This window comes from Poecile atricapillus, chromosome 5, assembly GCF_030490865.1.
Source record: "Poecile atricapillus isolate bPoeAtr1 chromosome 5, bPoeAtr1.hap1, whole genome shotgun sequence".
Lineage (NCBI taxonomy): Eukaryota > Metazoa > Chordata > Aves > Passeriformes > Paridae > Poecile > Poecile atricapillus.
In genome coordinates, this window is record NC_081253.1 from 33,454,019 (window position 1) to 33,467,283 (window position 13,265).

The following is a 13,265-nucleotide window of genomic DNA, read 5'->3' on the forward strand; positions in this document are numbered from 1 at the left end:
CACTTGATGTATTGATCATATGAAATGGTTTGCTTGGTTTTTTTTCTGATTCTATGTTTTTGTGTTCTTTTTGTCCATAGCAGTGTATAAGAAAGCTGAACTTGCTAAAAAAACTGAAGTTCAGGCCCACTCTCCCTCCAGGAAAATAATTTTAAAACCTGCTATCAAATATACTAGACCAACTCATCTCTCCTGTGTTAAACGGAAGCAGACAGGTGACTGCGTTCTGTTCAGTTATGCAATGTGGCTGGCAAACATAGACATTTTCTTTTGTGAATCTCATAGCTCTAGCAGCTTCTCTATTTTTTTTTTTTTTCCTCCAAGAGTATCAATCTTCACAAATAGTATTGCTATTTTAGTGTTTTGTACCATTTTTCTTTTATTCTTTCTTTCCTGGTATTTGTTTGTTGTTTGATGGAGACCATGATCATGTATGCTTGTCATTGCTTGGGCCTCCAAGTGCTGTGGTTGTAACTTGGCATCGTGCTTAGAGTGTGGTGTTCTAGGAATCTCTGCTCATCTTTTTTGTTTATTTTTATTTTTTCTTTAAAAAATTATGCTTTATTTTATTTTCTGGTGGGAAAATGTTGGCAACTTAAACCATGGTATGCATTTCCATTATTCTGCTTTTTTACTCTCATGCATAATAAGAAGTGTTTCAGACTTACATATTGTTTATTGATGTTATCTGCACTGATAATTCCCAATCTGTCACTGATGTTTATGCTGTACAGTCAAAATCCACAGGGAGAATCCAGCCACATGCAGCATGGAGCTGAGAGAGAAGAAATCTGGGCTCACACTGCGAAATGCATTCCAAGCAAAAATCTTAATATTTGGTAGAGGAAGATGAAAGGAAGAAAGAAATTATACCTGTTACGACTCCATAGGTGTATCATTATTTAGAGGACCAAAATAACTCTTCCAGCGTTTTCACATATTATCCATGGTTCCTGTGAGTTCAAAGTGGAAGGATGAACATCTTGACTTTCATTGTGATCTTAAAAAAAATTACTGAAAGAGGCCAGGTTTTCTGTTGAGTAATGCAGCCACATGCTGTAGTGTGGTTGTGTAGAGGAGAACGATGAACAGCAATGCAGAAGCGCACAGGCATCTTCTCACAGCTTAGAAATTAAGAGGAAGATTTGTTACCCATCATATTGACAAGCAAAGCAATACTAAGAGTGTCCCTAGGCAGTCATTCCCCTGCAGTTTTGCACCAGTCACTGCTGTTGTAAATGCAGAGCAGCCCCAGCAGGGAGGTGTGACCAGTGAAAATGCAGCAGAGGATTAGAACAGGTTTAGAATTGTGCCTCTGCTGTATGAAGTGCAGATTGTATCCTGGCTGTGTTCCTTTAGGACAGCAGAACTAATAATCCCATCACCTCTCTCCTATGACAGGATCTCATCCTTTCACTTCTCCCTCTCAGGAGTAATGGAACCAGGAAAGAAAAGGCTGGTTCAGTCCCCTCTGTGTTGCACTGATGGCTCCTCCTCAGTTTGCAGTCTCTGGGCTATCCTAACTTGCACTATGGATCAGAACTACCCAAGAGGGCAGAATTTTCAAAAACAGTTAAAACATTTCTCCTTGCTATCTCTTGCTGCTTGCCAAAGCACAGCTTGATAGCTTAGAAGTTACAACTCATAGTTCACATGTTTTTTCAAAAGCCCCAGGGAGTTCAATAAGATGTGGACATGGGTGGGGGAAAAGCATTGGCTTTGTAGTGTTCTCAACTTCTACACTTCTACAGCTGCGTGGTCAGTGCTGTCACACCCTCAGGTGCTCTGCCACTACCTCCTCTGAACTGTTCTGACCCACAGAATCCCAAAGAGAACTGAGTCATACCAATGGACTTGGATAAGGAAATTTTCCCTGTACCTGAAACATGTGCCTGAAACATCTCAGAGGTTTTTCTCTCTCACTGCAATACACAGTGAAGCAGATGTATTAATCAAAGTGAGAAATATAATACAAAAATGACCCCCCTTACTTAAGTCCTCCTTTATTTAAGTCCTCAGGTGGACAGCAACCAAAATGATGGACCCAGATTCATCATAAAACTTTCAGAAATGTGGCTTGAACTTTGAGCTCTAAAGCAGAGGAGCTGAAACTATGACAGAAAATGATAGAAAATATTTTTCAGAATGTTTCAGCACACTCACTGTTGCTGCAAAAATTACAGTATGTCTTAATTTCTTCTACCTCCCATTTTTATACTTCCTGATGGGACTTGGGGGGAGACCATGAGAAAGACTGCAACACTATGTGATATTCTAAGAGTGCAGGTGGTCATATGTTATCTTACATATCCCTGAGCTTGAATGTGTCATCCAGGTTTCTCCAGGACATGGGATCTAGAGGGACATTGTCTCTCCCATTTTCAAATAAAATACAGCACCATTTCTTGAAGCCAGTTTTGACTGTCAGTGCATCCTATTTGAAGTGGTCATTTCAGCTTTACTAATGCCTAGGTAACAGAGCCCCACAAAAGTTCTTGTCACTGTAGTCTGCAGAGCTTTGAGTGTGTTGCAGTCAGTTAAAAGCTCCACACTGCATTTACCATGACTTCAAAATGAAACATGTCCAGTCATAAGATATAGGTATCTACCAAAATGTTAATATTTTCTTTTATGTTTTGCACAATGGCCCAGAACAGTACATCTTTGCTCTAATGCCCCTCAATATCTGAAAACAATTCCCATGTCACTGGAAGGCACTGGCAAATACCAGTAACTCACAACACCATATCCACGAGGCAGGGACAGTTTTTTGAGAGACTTGTCCTTGCCATTTGAAAAAGAAATGTCATGGCCAACCCTGATGAGAGAGTTGGGAAGTCTTTGCCTTGACTGGTGTAGCTCCATGAGTAGAAACCCCAGCCTGGCCTGGATTTTATTGGTGGTTGTGATTTGCTACTGCAGTTGTGTTATCAGAGGAGTGTTTTTGGAGGCAAGGCCAGGACAATGACCTGGCTATGATATTTCTTGTTTTCAATTCTGAGGTCGCCCTCTGGATTGAAACATGTTTGTTATGTATTTAAGCCAACAGCAGGGCCTGTAGAAATCTTGTGTTCAGATGGAGAAGTTGTGGTTGTTACCAGGCATATCGGTACAAGTGACACAGCTTTGTTTCCACTTGTGACTGGTTAGGGTTGAATGCCAAGGGAAGGAGGAAAGAAGCTGTTTGTGGTTTTCTAGAAGAGATGGAAACCAGACCCAAAGCAGCAGTAATAGCTGTGGTAAAGTGTGACATGGGAAGGCTCTGCTGCACTTACCTCTCTTAAAAATTCAGAAGAACTGAAGTATGCAGTTACATATTCTTTTCCTCCTCACAAACTCTCTCTCCTACACCTTGGACTAGAGTGGGTAGTGTGACAGAAAACCAGGGACAACCTCACCACACCTGGGACCTGCATCAGAAAAGGGAAAAATTAACCTGACCCTTCCTGTCTGAGGAATTTGGGTTGGGTTTAGGGTTGGAAAACAATTGGGTGTATAGCAGAAGGTCATAAGTTATGATTGCTGTCCTACTTCTGCCTTTACCAAGGGCATCCTGGCACAGGTGCCAGAAGATTTCATGTCTAGTTGTTAAGTGGCACATCCCTTCCTAAGTAGCAGTGTTGGGATGAAGCTAATAACCTGCTTTTCAAAAATCTGCCCTGTTCAAAAACCAGTGTGGATGGATTCAAAGGCCAAGAGAAAGATCCTATCTCAAACCATGTTGTATCATATAAATCAAATACTGAATTAACATTCTTGATGTCCCAGATGAACCTTGAATTTTTAAATTCTAGAGAGCTTAGCTAACCATGACACACTGACCTTGCTGACACAACTAGGATGATAATTCATCAGTGCATCTCTCTCTTTCCATTATGAATGTTGGCTAATATTTTGAAAGCGGTGACTATAGAGGCCTCTCTTAAAATTTTAATTTGTGGATGATTTAAAGGAGCCTGATTTTTAGAGGACAGTCCTGAAATCAGGATGCTAAGTTGCCTGAGGATTGACCAGAAACTTTTATATTTTTCAGCTATTTCTTGAACTTTTTTCTTTTAGTTTATAGACTTTTAGGAACATGAATACAAAATTTCATTTTGTTTGAAACACATAGAATACCATTTTACCTCAAGTAAGATGAATACAGAAAATTTTCAAGGCAAGTAAATGTCTGCATACAGTTTGCTGAGGGTAATTCACGAAGTACTTGCTTTGCACAGTAGTTTCAAGGCATTTAATTGGTCTAACAAGTGTATTAAATGGAAATGCTTATTATTACTGTCTTTAACTATCAAGTCTTTCTTTGGATTTCTCAGCAGCAGGTGGTGAAACAAACCAGGCTCCTGCTGTATTTAAACAAGCAAAGGAAAAACTCTCAGTGAGTAAAATAATCTTATTGTTCATCTTTATAATCTCCTTTTGCCCTTTTTTCACCTCTTTTTGTGTTAATTCAGTAAGTGTGTGTTCCATTTAAAATTTGTTCTCCATATTCATTATTCATTTAAAAGGATAATTAAACCCACCTTTCCTGAATAACCTTTGAAGCCTAGTCTCAAGTGGTAGATGGTGACAGTTTGCAGATCCACAGAGGGCACACAGACTCCAAACTGCAGGACTTGAAGTCTGCTCAGCATTTTGAGCCAGGCTGTTCGGTGGGATAAGCTGTGTCTCTTGGCCCTTCCTGCAGCACCCAACTTGCATTGCCAGTGCAATGACTCGAGTTCTGTGTAGGCAGAAGCCCTCCCCCAGGACCTGGATATCTCCTGGTGAGCCATTTCACAGCCCAGTGTTCTGCAGGGGCAGTGCCTGTGTAGAAGTTGCTGGCCAGGAGAATGTACATGTGATTCAGTGCTTTCAGTATGGCCACTTCCTGAGCCAATGTCTGTGTTATAATCTGTCAGTTTGCAACCTTGCTTTGCCTTGCCTTGCCTTCAGCTGCCCTACAGACTTTCTTGCTTCCTGTGTCTGGCTCTCTTAAGGAAAGACTCCCTTGCTCCTTGGTGACACTGCACTGTTTCTGTCCCATCTCTCCAAAATCCCCAGGAAACCACCCTCCATTCACTCACCCCTATGCAATTATTTTTTCCATGATAGTGACACATACTAATCCACATCTGCAGCACAACACTGTGTCATTGCTATCATAGAATCATAGAATATGTTGAGTTGGAAGGGACCCATCAGGATCATCAAGTCCAACTCCTGACCCTGAGCAGGACCAACCTCCATCATTAACAATTAAGAACTTCTATAGATTTTCTCTAAATTTCCTAATACATTTCCTAGTATATTCCATGGGTGATTTCTTTCACTTGTTGAACCAGACTCTCAATTCTTTGGGGAGCAAAAAGCTGTGTCACATGAAGTGCTACACATTGTTTATGAATCATAAGAAACTGGTAGTGCTGAGAACAGCACAACTGATTGGAGGCTTTGGAGAACCACGGTTTTTCAGGTCTGACCCATTCCAGCTCATAGCTGGGAAACTGTTAGAGCTTCTTTAAAAGTACAGTGAATAAGATCTGGGCAGGTTTCTGGGCTGAGTTTGAGCATGTTTTATTACTGTCTTTTCTTGGCAGACCATCAACACTTGCACAAGAGAAGCCAATACTTACCCATTTTCAGTGTTTATGGAGTGCTCTAGTACAAGCACTGCAAAATCATTCTGTGAAATTATCTTTCTGTATACTTTTCCTGTTCCTGCCCCTTATGTTATAGCACAGATCAGAAAGCTGTCCCCTGCTTACTTTCTCTCCCTCTTGCCTTGCCCTTCTGGTTGCCACACTCACACACCTCTTGGACATTTTCTCTTCTGTGCCTTGCCTTTGCCTCTGCATTTATAAAAATCTCTCCCTATTTATGTCATTTACTTTCTTTGTGGTTTTCAGCTTTTTTGTCTTTCAAGCACATCCTTTTCCTCCCCACTGGTAAAGTTAGATCATCCAGCCTGGTCAGTTTTGTTATCCATGTTCAGACTGCAGTTTACACAGGACAAGTTCAGGAAAAGCTAAACAGTTCCATCTGCTGGAAGCAGCTGTGTACCTGCAGTTCAGTGAGGTGATGAAAACCTGGACCACCTTGAAATAAAATGAGGGTTCTGCATCCCCACTTCAGCAATCCCTGAGTTTCAGTGAGAATTATATAGATCTTTGTCCTCTGCTGACCCTTCCAGCAACATAAATTAAAACAGAAGTTAGAGGTGATGTATTGCTATCAGAGACTGAGTTTTCCTGTAGGGAGTGAGACTGGTTTTTTTGCTTGCTTAACCAGCTTTGGGCAGATTCTGCTTCTATTACTGATGCTAAAAAGTGCTTTGTTACCTAAATAACATGGAGGGACTCTAGACTGTGATAACCAGAGCTGTGCAGAAGCTCCAGGTCATGCCTTTCCCCATCTGTTCCGCTGACAGATCTCAGCATTGTCCATCTTTAGCATCCACATTAGGTTCATGTATTCACAGAGGACACTGAGCAATATAAGTGAAAAGTCTGTGTCTGTGACTAGCACCTTAATCTGTAAGAGTTTTTCAGTCTCATTATAGGGGTAACTTCATGCATGCAAGTTGAAAATGGTGAAAACCGCAGAATGACGATTTGAGCCTCAAACAATATGTGCTTAGAAAGGTGCTTGCAGAATATCTGTTTCTTGGGGCCACCCAACATAGATACTCTGCTTCTGTAGAGTTTCAGCATCAATAAATACCTTCATGGATTTCTAAACAAGATCCAAAGTTTCACAAATGGATGAGACCCATAAATTTAATTATGACAAACCAGTCAAAGTCTGGAAAAGCCTTTGATTTAACAAAACATATTCTGTAGTTTCTGTGTAAAATAATTATTCACTGGTTTTCTTCTGTTTGTTCTCAGACAGTAAAATAAGAACTAAAAAAGAGGCAAAATGCATTATTGGAATATACTCTTGCTAGTAAAGCACTTCCATCCTAATTTCTTGTCTTGCTGCTTGGTCTGGAGGATGACATCCAACAGAACTCCTCTCAGCTGTATTGTAGGACTGGAATTGCTTGTTACACAGTTCTGCAACTCTTAATCATGTGGGTGATGTCATGGATGACATTCAGCACACCAGCCTCAGTTTTCCATAGGCTGAGTATATAGCCTAAGCCAGAGGCCTGTCAGAGTGGGAAGCCCATTCTTATTTCTAACAAGACAACTTAAAATCAACTCAGGTACCTTTTCTGAACATTGGAAAAGTCTAGGGGATTGATTGAGCTCAAATTCCAAGTTCAATGCTAAAGTTCAGTAGAAATTCTAGAATGATAGGCCCACTGGGGTTGTTCCTATGTGTAATTTCATGCTAGTATGACTACAGAGAGGATCAGGACAACCAAGGTAACACCTTTGCAATTGCTCTTTGTAATACCAGTTATAGCTATGGAAGAAACAAAGTGGCCCCATTCTATTTCAAGAATTTTCCTTTTTGTAAAGCAAAAAGGGGCTCCCAAGTACAAACTAAGATTTCCTGTCTGTCCTGTTGGTGTTTAACTGTTCTTACAATGGGATATTGTCATTATTTGGTATCAAACAAGTATTTGTTCACAGTAACATACCATGTCAGCCTTTCAAGCATATATAGCTTTCCTCATCCCAGGACTCCATAGTGCCAATATAAATTTATTAATTTCTATGGAGTGACACCAAATGCACAGAGCAGTATCTGGCGTGTGTTAGGGATTTTGTCTGTACACAGTGGCAAAAGAAGGAATACTGTCTTGTCCTCCCACTGTTGTGGGAATACTAGTGTAACTTTGCTTCTAAGATTCCCACTGTTTTATTCTTGATTTTAGCTTGGATGGATATATTTCAGCTTTAAAGGGCTGGAATCTCTTGGTGCTTCTGTAGCTTTGCATTTGTTTCTAGTGCAGCCAGCCAGCAGTTGTTCCAGTTAAATGCCACACCTGGCCCCAGTTTTTTCCTAATAAGACCAAAATAGCATCTGCAGAAAAAGGCAGATTCCTAGAATAGATAACTCTGTCCAGACCTAGGTGATTTCAGCCAAACAACACAAAACCGAAACTTCCATGATTGTCAGATCTGCATAGACCATTACCAGCCACAGGAAAAGTATTAATTCATAGATTGGCATATATTTTTTTTTGGTCCATGTTGCATGTATTTTCCTTTTGTCCAGCTTCATGTTGTGTTTTGTTTGTTTTCTCATGACTAGACTGCCTCTTTGTCAAAGATTCCTGCCTCAAAGTCTAGAGCAAAGTCATTGCTTCCTCCAAGACCCAGCTCAGCTTGCTCATTAACCACTAAAAGGGCCACATTTCTCGATACAGAGAGTTATTTTGTTCGGCCCTCTTCTGCAGGCCCAAGAGACTCAAAATCAGATGCTAAGGTAAGGTAGCAGAGTTGGTAAAGAGAGTTAGAGGTGCACAGGTGAACTCCACGAAACACATTATCTACCCACTGAATTTGAGTCGTTCTCTGCGAAGCTCCTGTGGGATTACTTACAGCCAGTGGCAGGAAAACTGATTAGCAGGCTACAAGATCTCTGCTACAAAATGGATAAAAACGGAGGTACTCCAGAGGAAATGTAAGTGAAATAAGTTATAACTAGAAAGACATCTCTTCTTTCTGTTGATCATACGGATGCTACTTCATTAACTGCCGAGAAGTTGCAGCCATTTGCAAGTGGGTAGGTGGTAAAGAGCAGCAGGACTAATTTGCCATCCAAGTTTAAAAAAATGTGATTTTTGACCTGTTAATATTCTCTTCGAAATCAAATTCAGTCTCCAGCGTAGGAGGGTACAATTCTAATTACCAGCAGTAGGTGATAGAATAGGGCAGAATCCAAATGCTCAAGGAACCAAATTTAGTCAGTGCATAGGATTTTTTTGAAGAAGTTGCAGTATAAATTTAAAAAGATGTTTGGCAGTCCATTCCAGCTTCTCTGTGTTTGCATTTCACTTGTGTTTCAAATCTACATTATGGTGAGTTAACTATCCCCATCTAAAAATTGGTTTTGCCATTGACTTATATTTTTTGTTTAACGCCATACTTGGAGTGTCTTTTACTGGTTGGGACCATCATCATTTGTCTTTGGGCAGAATGTCTGCTTTTGCTTGTCTGTCTTTGGCTGCACATCCCATAAGCTCAAAAATATTCTAACATACATGTCTGTTGCCTTAAGTAAAGAGGGGTTTACTTTACCCTGGTAAAGGGAAGGTATGCACTGATTTCAAAAAGTAAACATTTTATTATAGATGGAATTTAAACAACAGGATTTATAATCCTACACTCAGCGGAAAAAAAAATAGCAACAGAAAAAGCCAACAAAGCTTGTAGCTAAAATTTTATCTCCCTAAGAAATTTACAAGTTAGTGTTTGAATATGCAAAAATCACACAACACCTACCAATCTAATGTATGGTATATTCTGGACACCAGTAGTGCACTTACTTTGCAGGTAAATTCACATAGGAGTTTAGCACTTGAGCTCTAGAGGGTTGTTTTACCTTCAGCTTGCACTTAAAAACCCCACCTTTTTCCTTATGAAGAGCCAGCTGTGGGATCCATCCATCTTTAGATCCAATAATATCCCTCTATGTCTCGGGACAGGCATCAGAAGATGTTTTGGTGCAGTAAAGAAGCACCAGGGAGCTAAAGCAGAGCACGTAGGGTGACTGAACCCCTCAGGTTCGTGTGTCTCAGGATTAGGTTTCCCCCTCTGTGTGTAGATACAGGAATTCATAGCCCAAAGAGTGAGTTTTGAAAACTAAACCTTCCTTTGTTATTGTGCTGCTATTAGGATGGAGTAAGCAAGAGCCCTGAGAAGCGTTCATCTCTACCAAGACCTTCCTCCATCCTTCCTCCTCGACGAGGTGTGTCAGGAGACCGAGACAGAGAGGAGAACTCCCTCTCCCTCACAACTTCTCTCTCCTCTTCAGTACGACGGACTACCCGTATGTTTGTCTTTTTTTTTTTGCATATTAACCTTCTCCTACTTCTGTGGTTGTCTCCACCCTCATTAGATTTGTCACATTGCCTAGCACCACATGTCCCTGCCTTTGAGACAGAGGAGTAGCTCTGGGGAGTGCTGTTGGAAATCACAACCTACAGACTGGTTCTGTTCATATGCCAAGTGCCTGAAACCAGGGACAGGATGCACCTGCAGTGCCCAGAGCGATGACTTCTGCCTAGACTAATTGCTGATATTAGAAAATGCCTTTGCAGGGAGTTCAGAGCTGGGTGAGGTATTTAAGATAAAGCATTTATAAATAGGAGCAAGAAATAGTGAGTCAAAACTGAAGTAGACAACCTGAAATATTCTGGTGGGTCTTGGAAAAGTGAACCTGATAGTTACAGTCATTAATTTGCTGTTTCCCAGTAATTATCTCCCTATGCTGGGTATGCTAGGGTAAAATCTCTGCTGAGAATTGAGATGTTAACTGGCAGAGTGACTCACTTGGGGCAGTTAGGATAGTGAAACAGCTAGGTTCCTTTTATGAGGACCAAAGTTATCAAATCATAAGCCAAAATAAATCACAGGACAAAGACAATTTACTAAATAACCCCAGAACTTTTAGCCAGGCCTTAGAACCCACATGTGGCTTCCTGCTTTCCAATAGGAGTTCCTCTGTCTTCTTTCTTTGGAAACCAATCTCAGCCCTTTTTAAGACAGCTTAAGGGAAGGAGGTGATTAAATTCTGCAAAAAAAGTCCTTTGAAATGCCTAAGTGATGCTCCAAAGGTAAAACAGAGGCCCTTTGAAAGCAGAGTGACCTCCAGCTGCCACAGCAGCCAGCCCATTCTGACCAGGAGTGTGAGCCCATTAAGAATTCAGCAGTGTAGTGAAGTGCTGAGGAATGAAAAATAAATATACTAGACCTGCAAGGAGGTGGGGAAAAAAATAATTCCCTTTCTATCTCAGATGGTATAGTGAGAAATTTTAGGGTTGGTTTGGAAAGAAATTGGAGGTGAGTGGAATATGTTCAGTCTGCCTAATGAATCATGTAGAACAAAGAGTGTCTCCTGAGCTCCAGGGACAGGAGTGCATTGGGTTTGGGCCACCATCATTGCATAAACAGAATGATTAGCAAATACTTTAAATAAGAATTTGTTTAGTCTCACTGGATGTTTTTGAGAGGTCCATTGGATTTATAGTTTCTGAACATCTGAAGAGTGAAAACACACATGCCCATTTGGCATTGGGGTTCCCAGCTCTTGAGAGTTATTTTGATCTTTCTCTCCATAAGTATTCTCAGCAAAATCTTACTTTGGAGGTATCTCAGCTTCTGTTTATTTATGTTTGAGAGTTAGGAGCAGAGCTGGATGCAGAAAGCACAGCTAAGATGATCCTTGTGCTCAGTGAAAAGGACTGGCAATGTCATAAACATTGAATAGAGCCATTACAAAATTATTTAGTTGGAGGTTTTTTTTACACTTGCATGCAAATGTAAGTAGAATATGAATTTTTATCAAGGTTGCCTCTGATAATGGCTTTCTTTCACAGCACTAATGAAAAATAGCAATTGAATATGAGGACATGTACCCATCCACACAACACAGCTAAAGCTTGTTCACCAGTTGAATTCCCACCTGGGGTTCATCTGCAGTTTACCAGCAGTGGTATGAGAAACAGCACCAGCCAGGCACTCACAGCTTTTCATTACAGGAATATCATCAGATTTTTTGCTGCTTTCTTGTTTATTGCCCAGGTCCACTGCAATTGGTTGTATCAAGTCCCAAAGGCTGGATTCCAAGGATGCTTCTCATCCTTTCCCCAAAATGGAAATAAATGTGATGATGTGCCTTGTTTAGCCAGCTTTGCAGGAAGCAGAGGTATTGTGGGAAGCATTCCTGTGTTACAGAATGGAGAGCTCAGTCACTCTGGGGGCATTAACTTAACCCCTCATGGCAAGGTAATTCCTGGCAGGTTGATTAGCAAAGTAAGACACAGAGAGACCCATTCAAGCTGCTGTTTTGGCAGTAGCACTGCCATCTCAAGAGCTGTGTCTCACTTGGCATATAGGGATGCAGTTTTGGGAGTACAAAGGGAAGAAGAGCTGTACTTCTGTGCCTCTAAAGCTGTTTTTTTTTTTTTTCCTGAATGTAGGATCAGAGCCAATTCGTAGCAGAACGGGAAAAAGTGGAACTTCTACCCCCACTACTCCTGGTTCCACTGCCATCACTCCAGGGACACCACCAAGCTATGCCTCCCGTACCCCAGGCACTCCAGGGACACCCAGTTACTCCAGAACTCCCCACACTCCTGGGACTCCCAAATCTGCAATACTGGTACCTACTGAGAAAAAAGTTGCCATAATTCGCACTCCTCCTAAATCTCCAGCCACTCCAAAGCAGCTACGAGTTATTAATCAGCCTCTACCTGACCTCAAGAATGTCAGGTCCAAAATTGGGTCAACAGATAATATCAAATACCAGCCTAAAGGAGGGCAGGTAAGGATTCTACTCCTTGTGTTCATCCATATGTTATTTACTCTTCTGTGTGCACCTTTGTGATAGGCATGGCACAGGAGACATTTTGAGTTGCCCTGTAAAGCTTCTTCTGTTCTCCAAGTCCCTTGTTTGTTTAAGTCATGTTAAATGGCAAAGAAGAAGGACAATATTCAAAAAATTATCTTGCCACATGGAAACTAACAGTGCCTGAGATCCATTAAAAAAATTCAAACAGGACTTTGCACTCCATGCCATAGATACATTTCTGCCTGAGTCTCAGCAGTTCTGCTTACTCAGTCTTTATCAGTACAAACAAATAAGAGGTTTGTTTAATCCAAACAAGTTGAAAATCAATCCACATCTATGCTAGCAGGATTACACAGCACATTGCCTTTTCCTGTGCCATTTGTGTGACATGCATTGTGTTGGGTGAAATTAATTATGGTTGCAGCCTCCAACCTGGTAAATGCACCCCACAGTAAAGATGGGGGAAGGGGACAGATTTAGACTTAACTGATTTTCTTGCTCCTGGGTTCAAATAAGCAGGAACAGGGCTTAAACTGTATAAACTGGAGGATGCATATAAGTGTAAACATAAGAATGTGTCTTAAGGCACATCAGGATTTTCTATTTTCACTGAAAGAACAAGAATTCAGTGACATCCTGATGTGATTAAGCCCTGAAAAAAAGAGGTAATTTCATACCTTGTAGTTATGCAATGGTGCACATTTTCATAAGCATTGCTTTCAGCTAAAGACCAAACCTGCGTGTAGGGTGGCAAAATCAAAGGATCTCAGAATGCTTTGGGTTGGACATGATCCTAAAGATCATCTAATTCTAGT

The 13,265-nt window shown here is 40.9% G+C and overlaps 1 protein-coding gene across 7 annotated transcripts in view; it reads left to right on the forward strand.

Annotated features, from left to right (window-relative positions):
* MAP2 (microtubule associated protein 2) overlaps positions 1-13,265 on the forward strand; it is a 216,208-nt gene that overhangs the window by 187,189 nt on the left and 15,754 nt on the right. For 3 of the 7 annotated variants that reach the window (XM_058840417.1, XM_058840419.1, XM_058840421.1), the window contains exons 8-10: positions 4,317-4,378; positions 9,774-9,927; positions 12,080-12,423. In XM_058840417.1, coding sequence (XP_058696400.1) covers positions 4,317-4,378; positions 9,774-9,927; positions 12,080-12,423 — 560 coding nt within the window. Of the gene's footprint in view, positions 1-80; positions 216-4,316; positions 4,379-9,773; positions 9,928-12,079; positions 12,424-13,265 lie in introns of all 7 variants that reach the window. The other 4 variants (XM_058840420.1, XM_058840422.1, XM_058840415.1 and 1 more) reach the window with 3 other exon arrangements.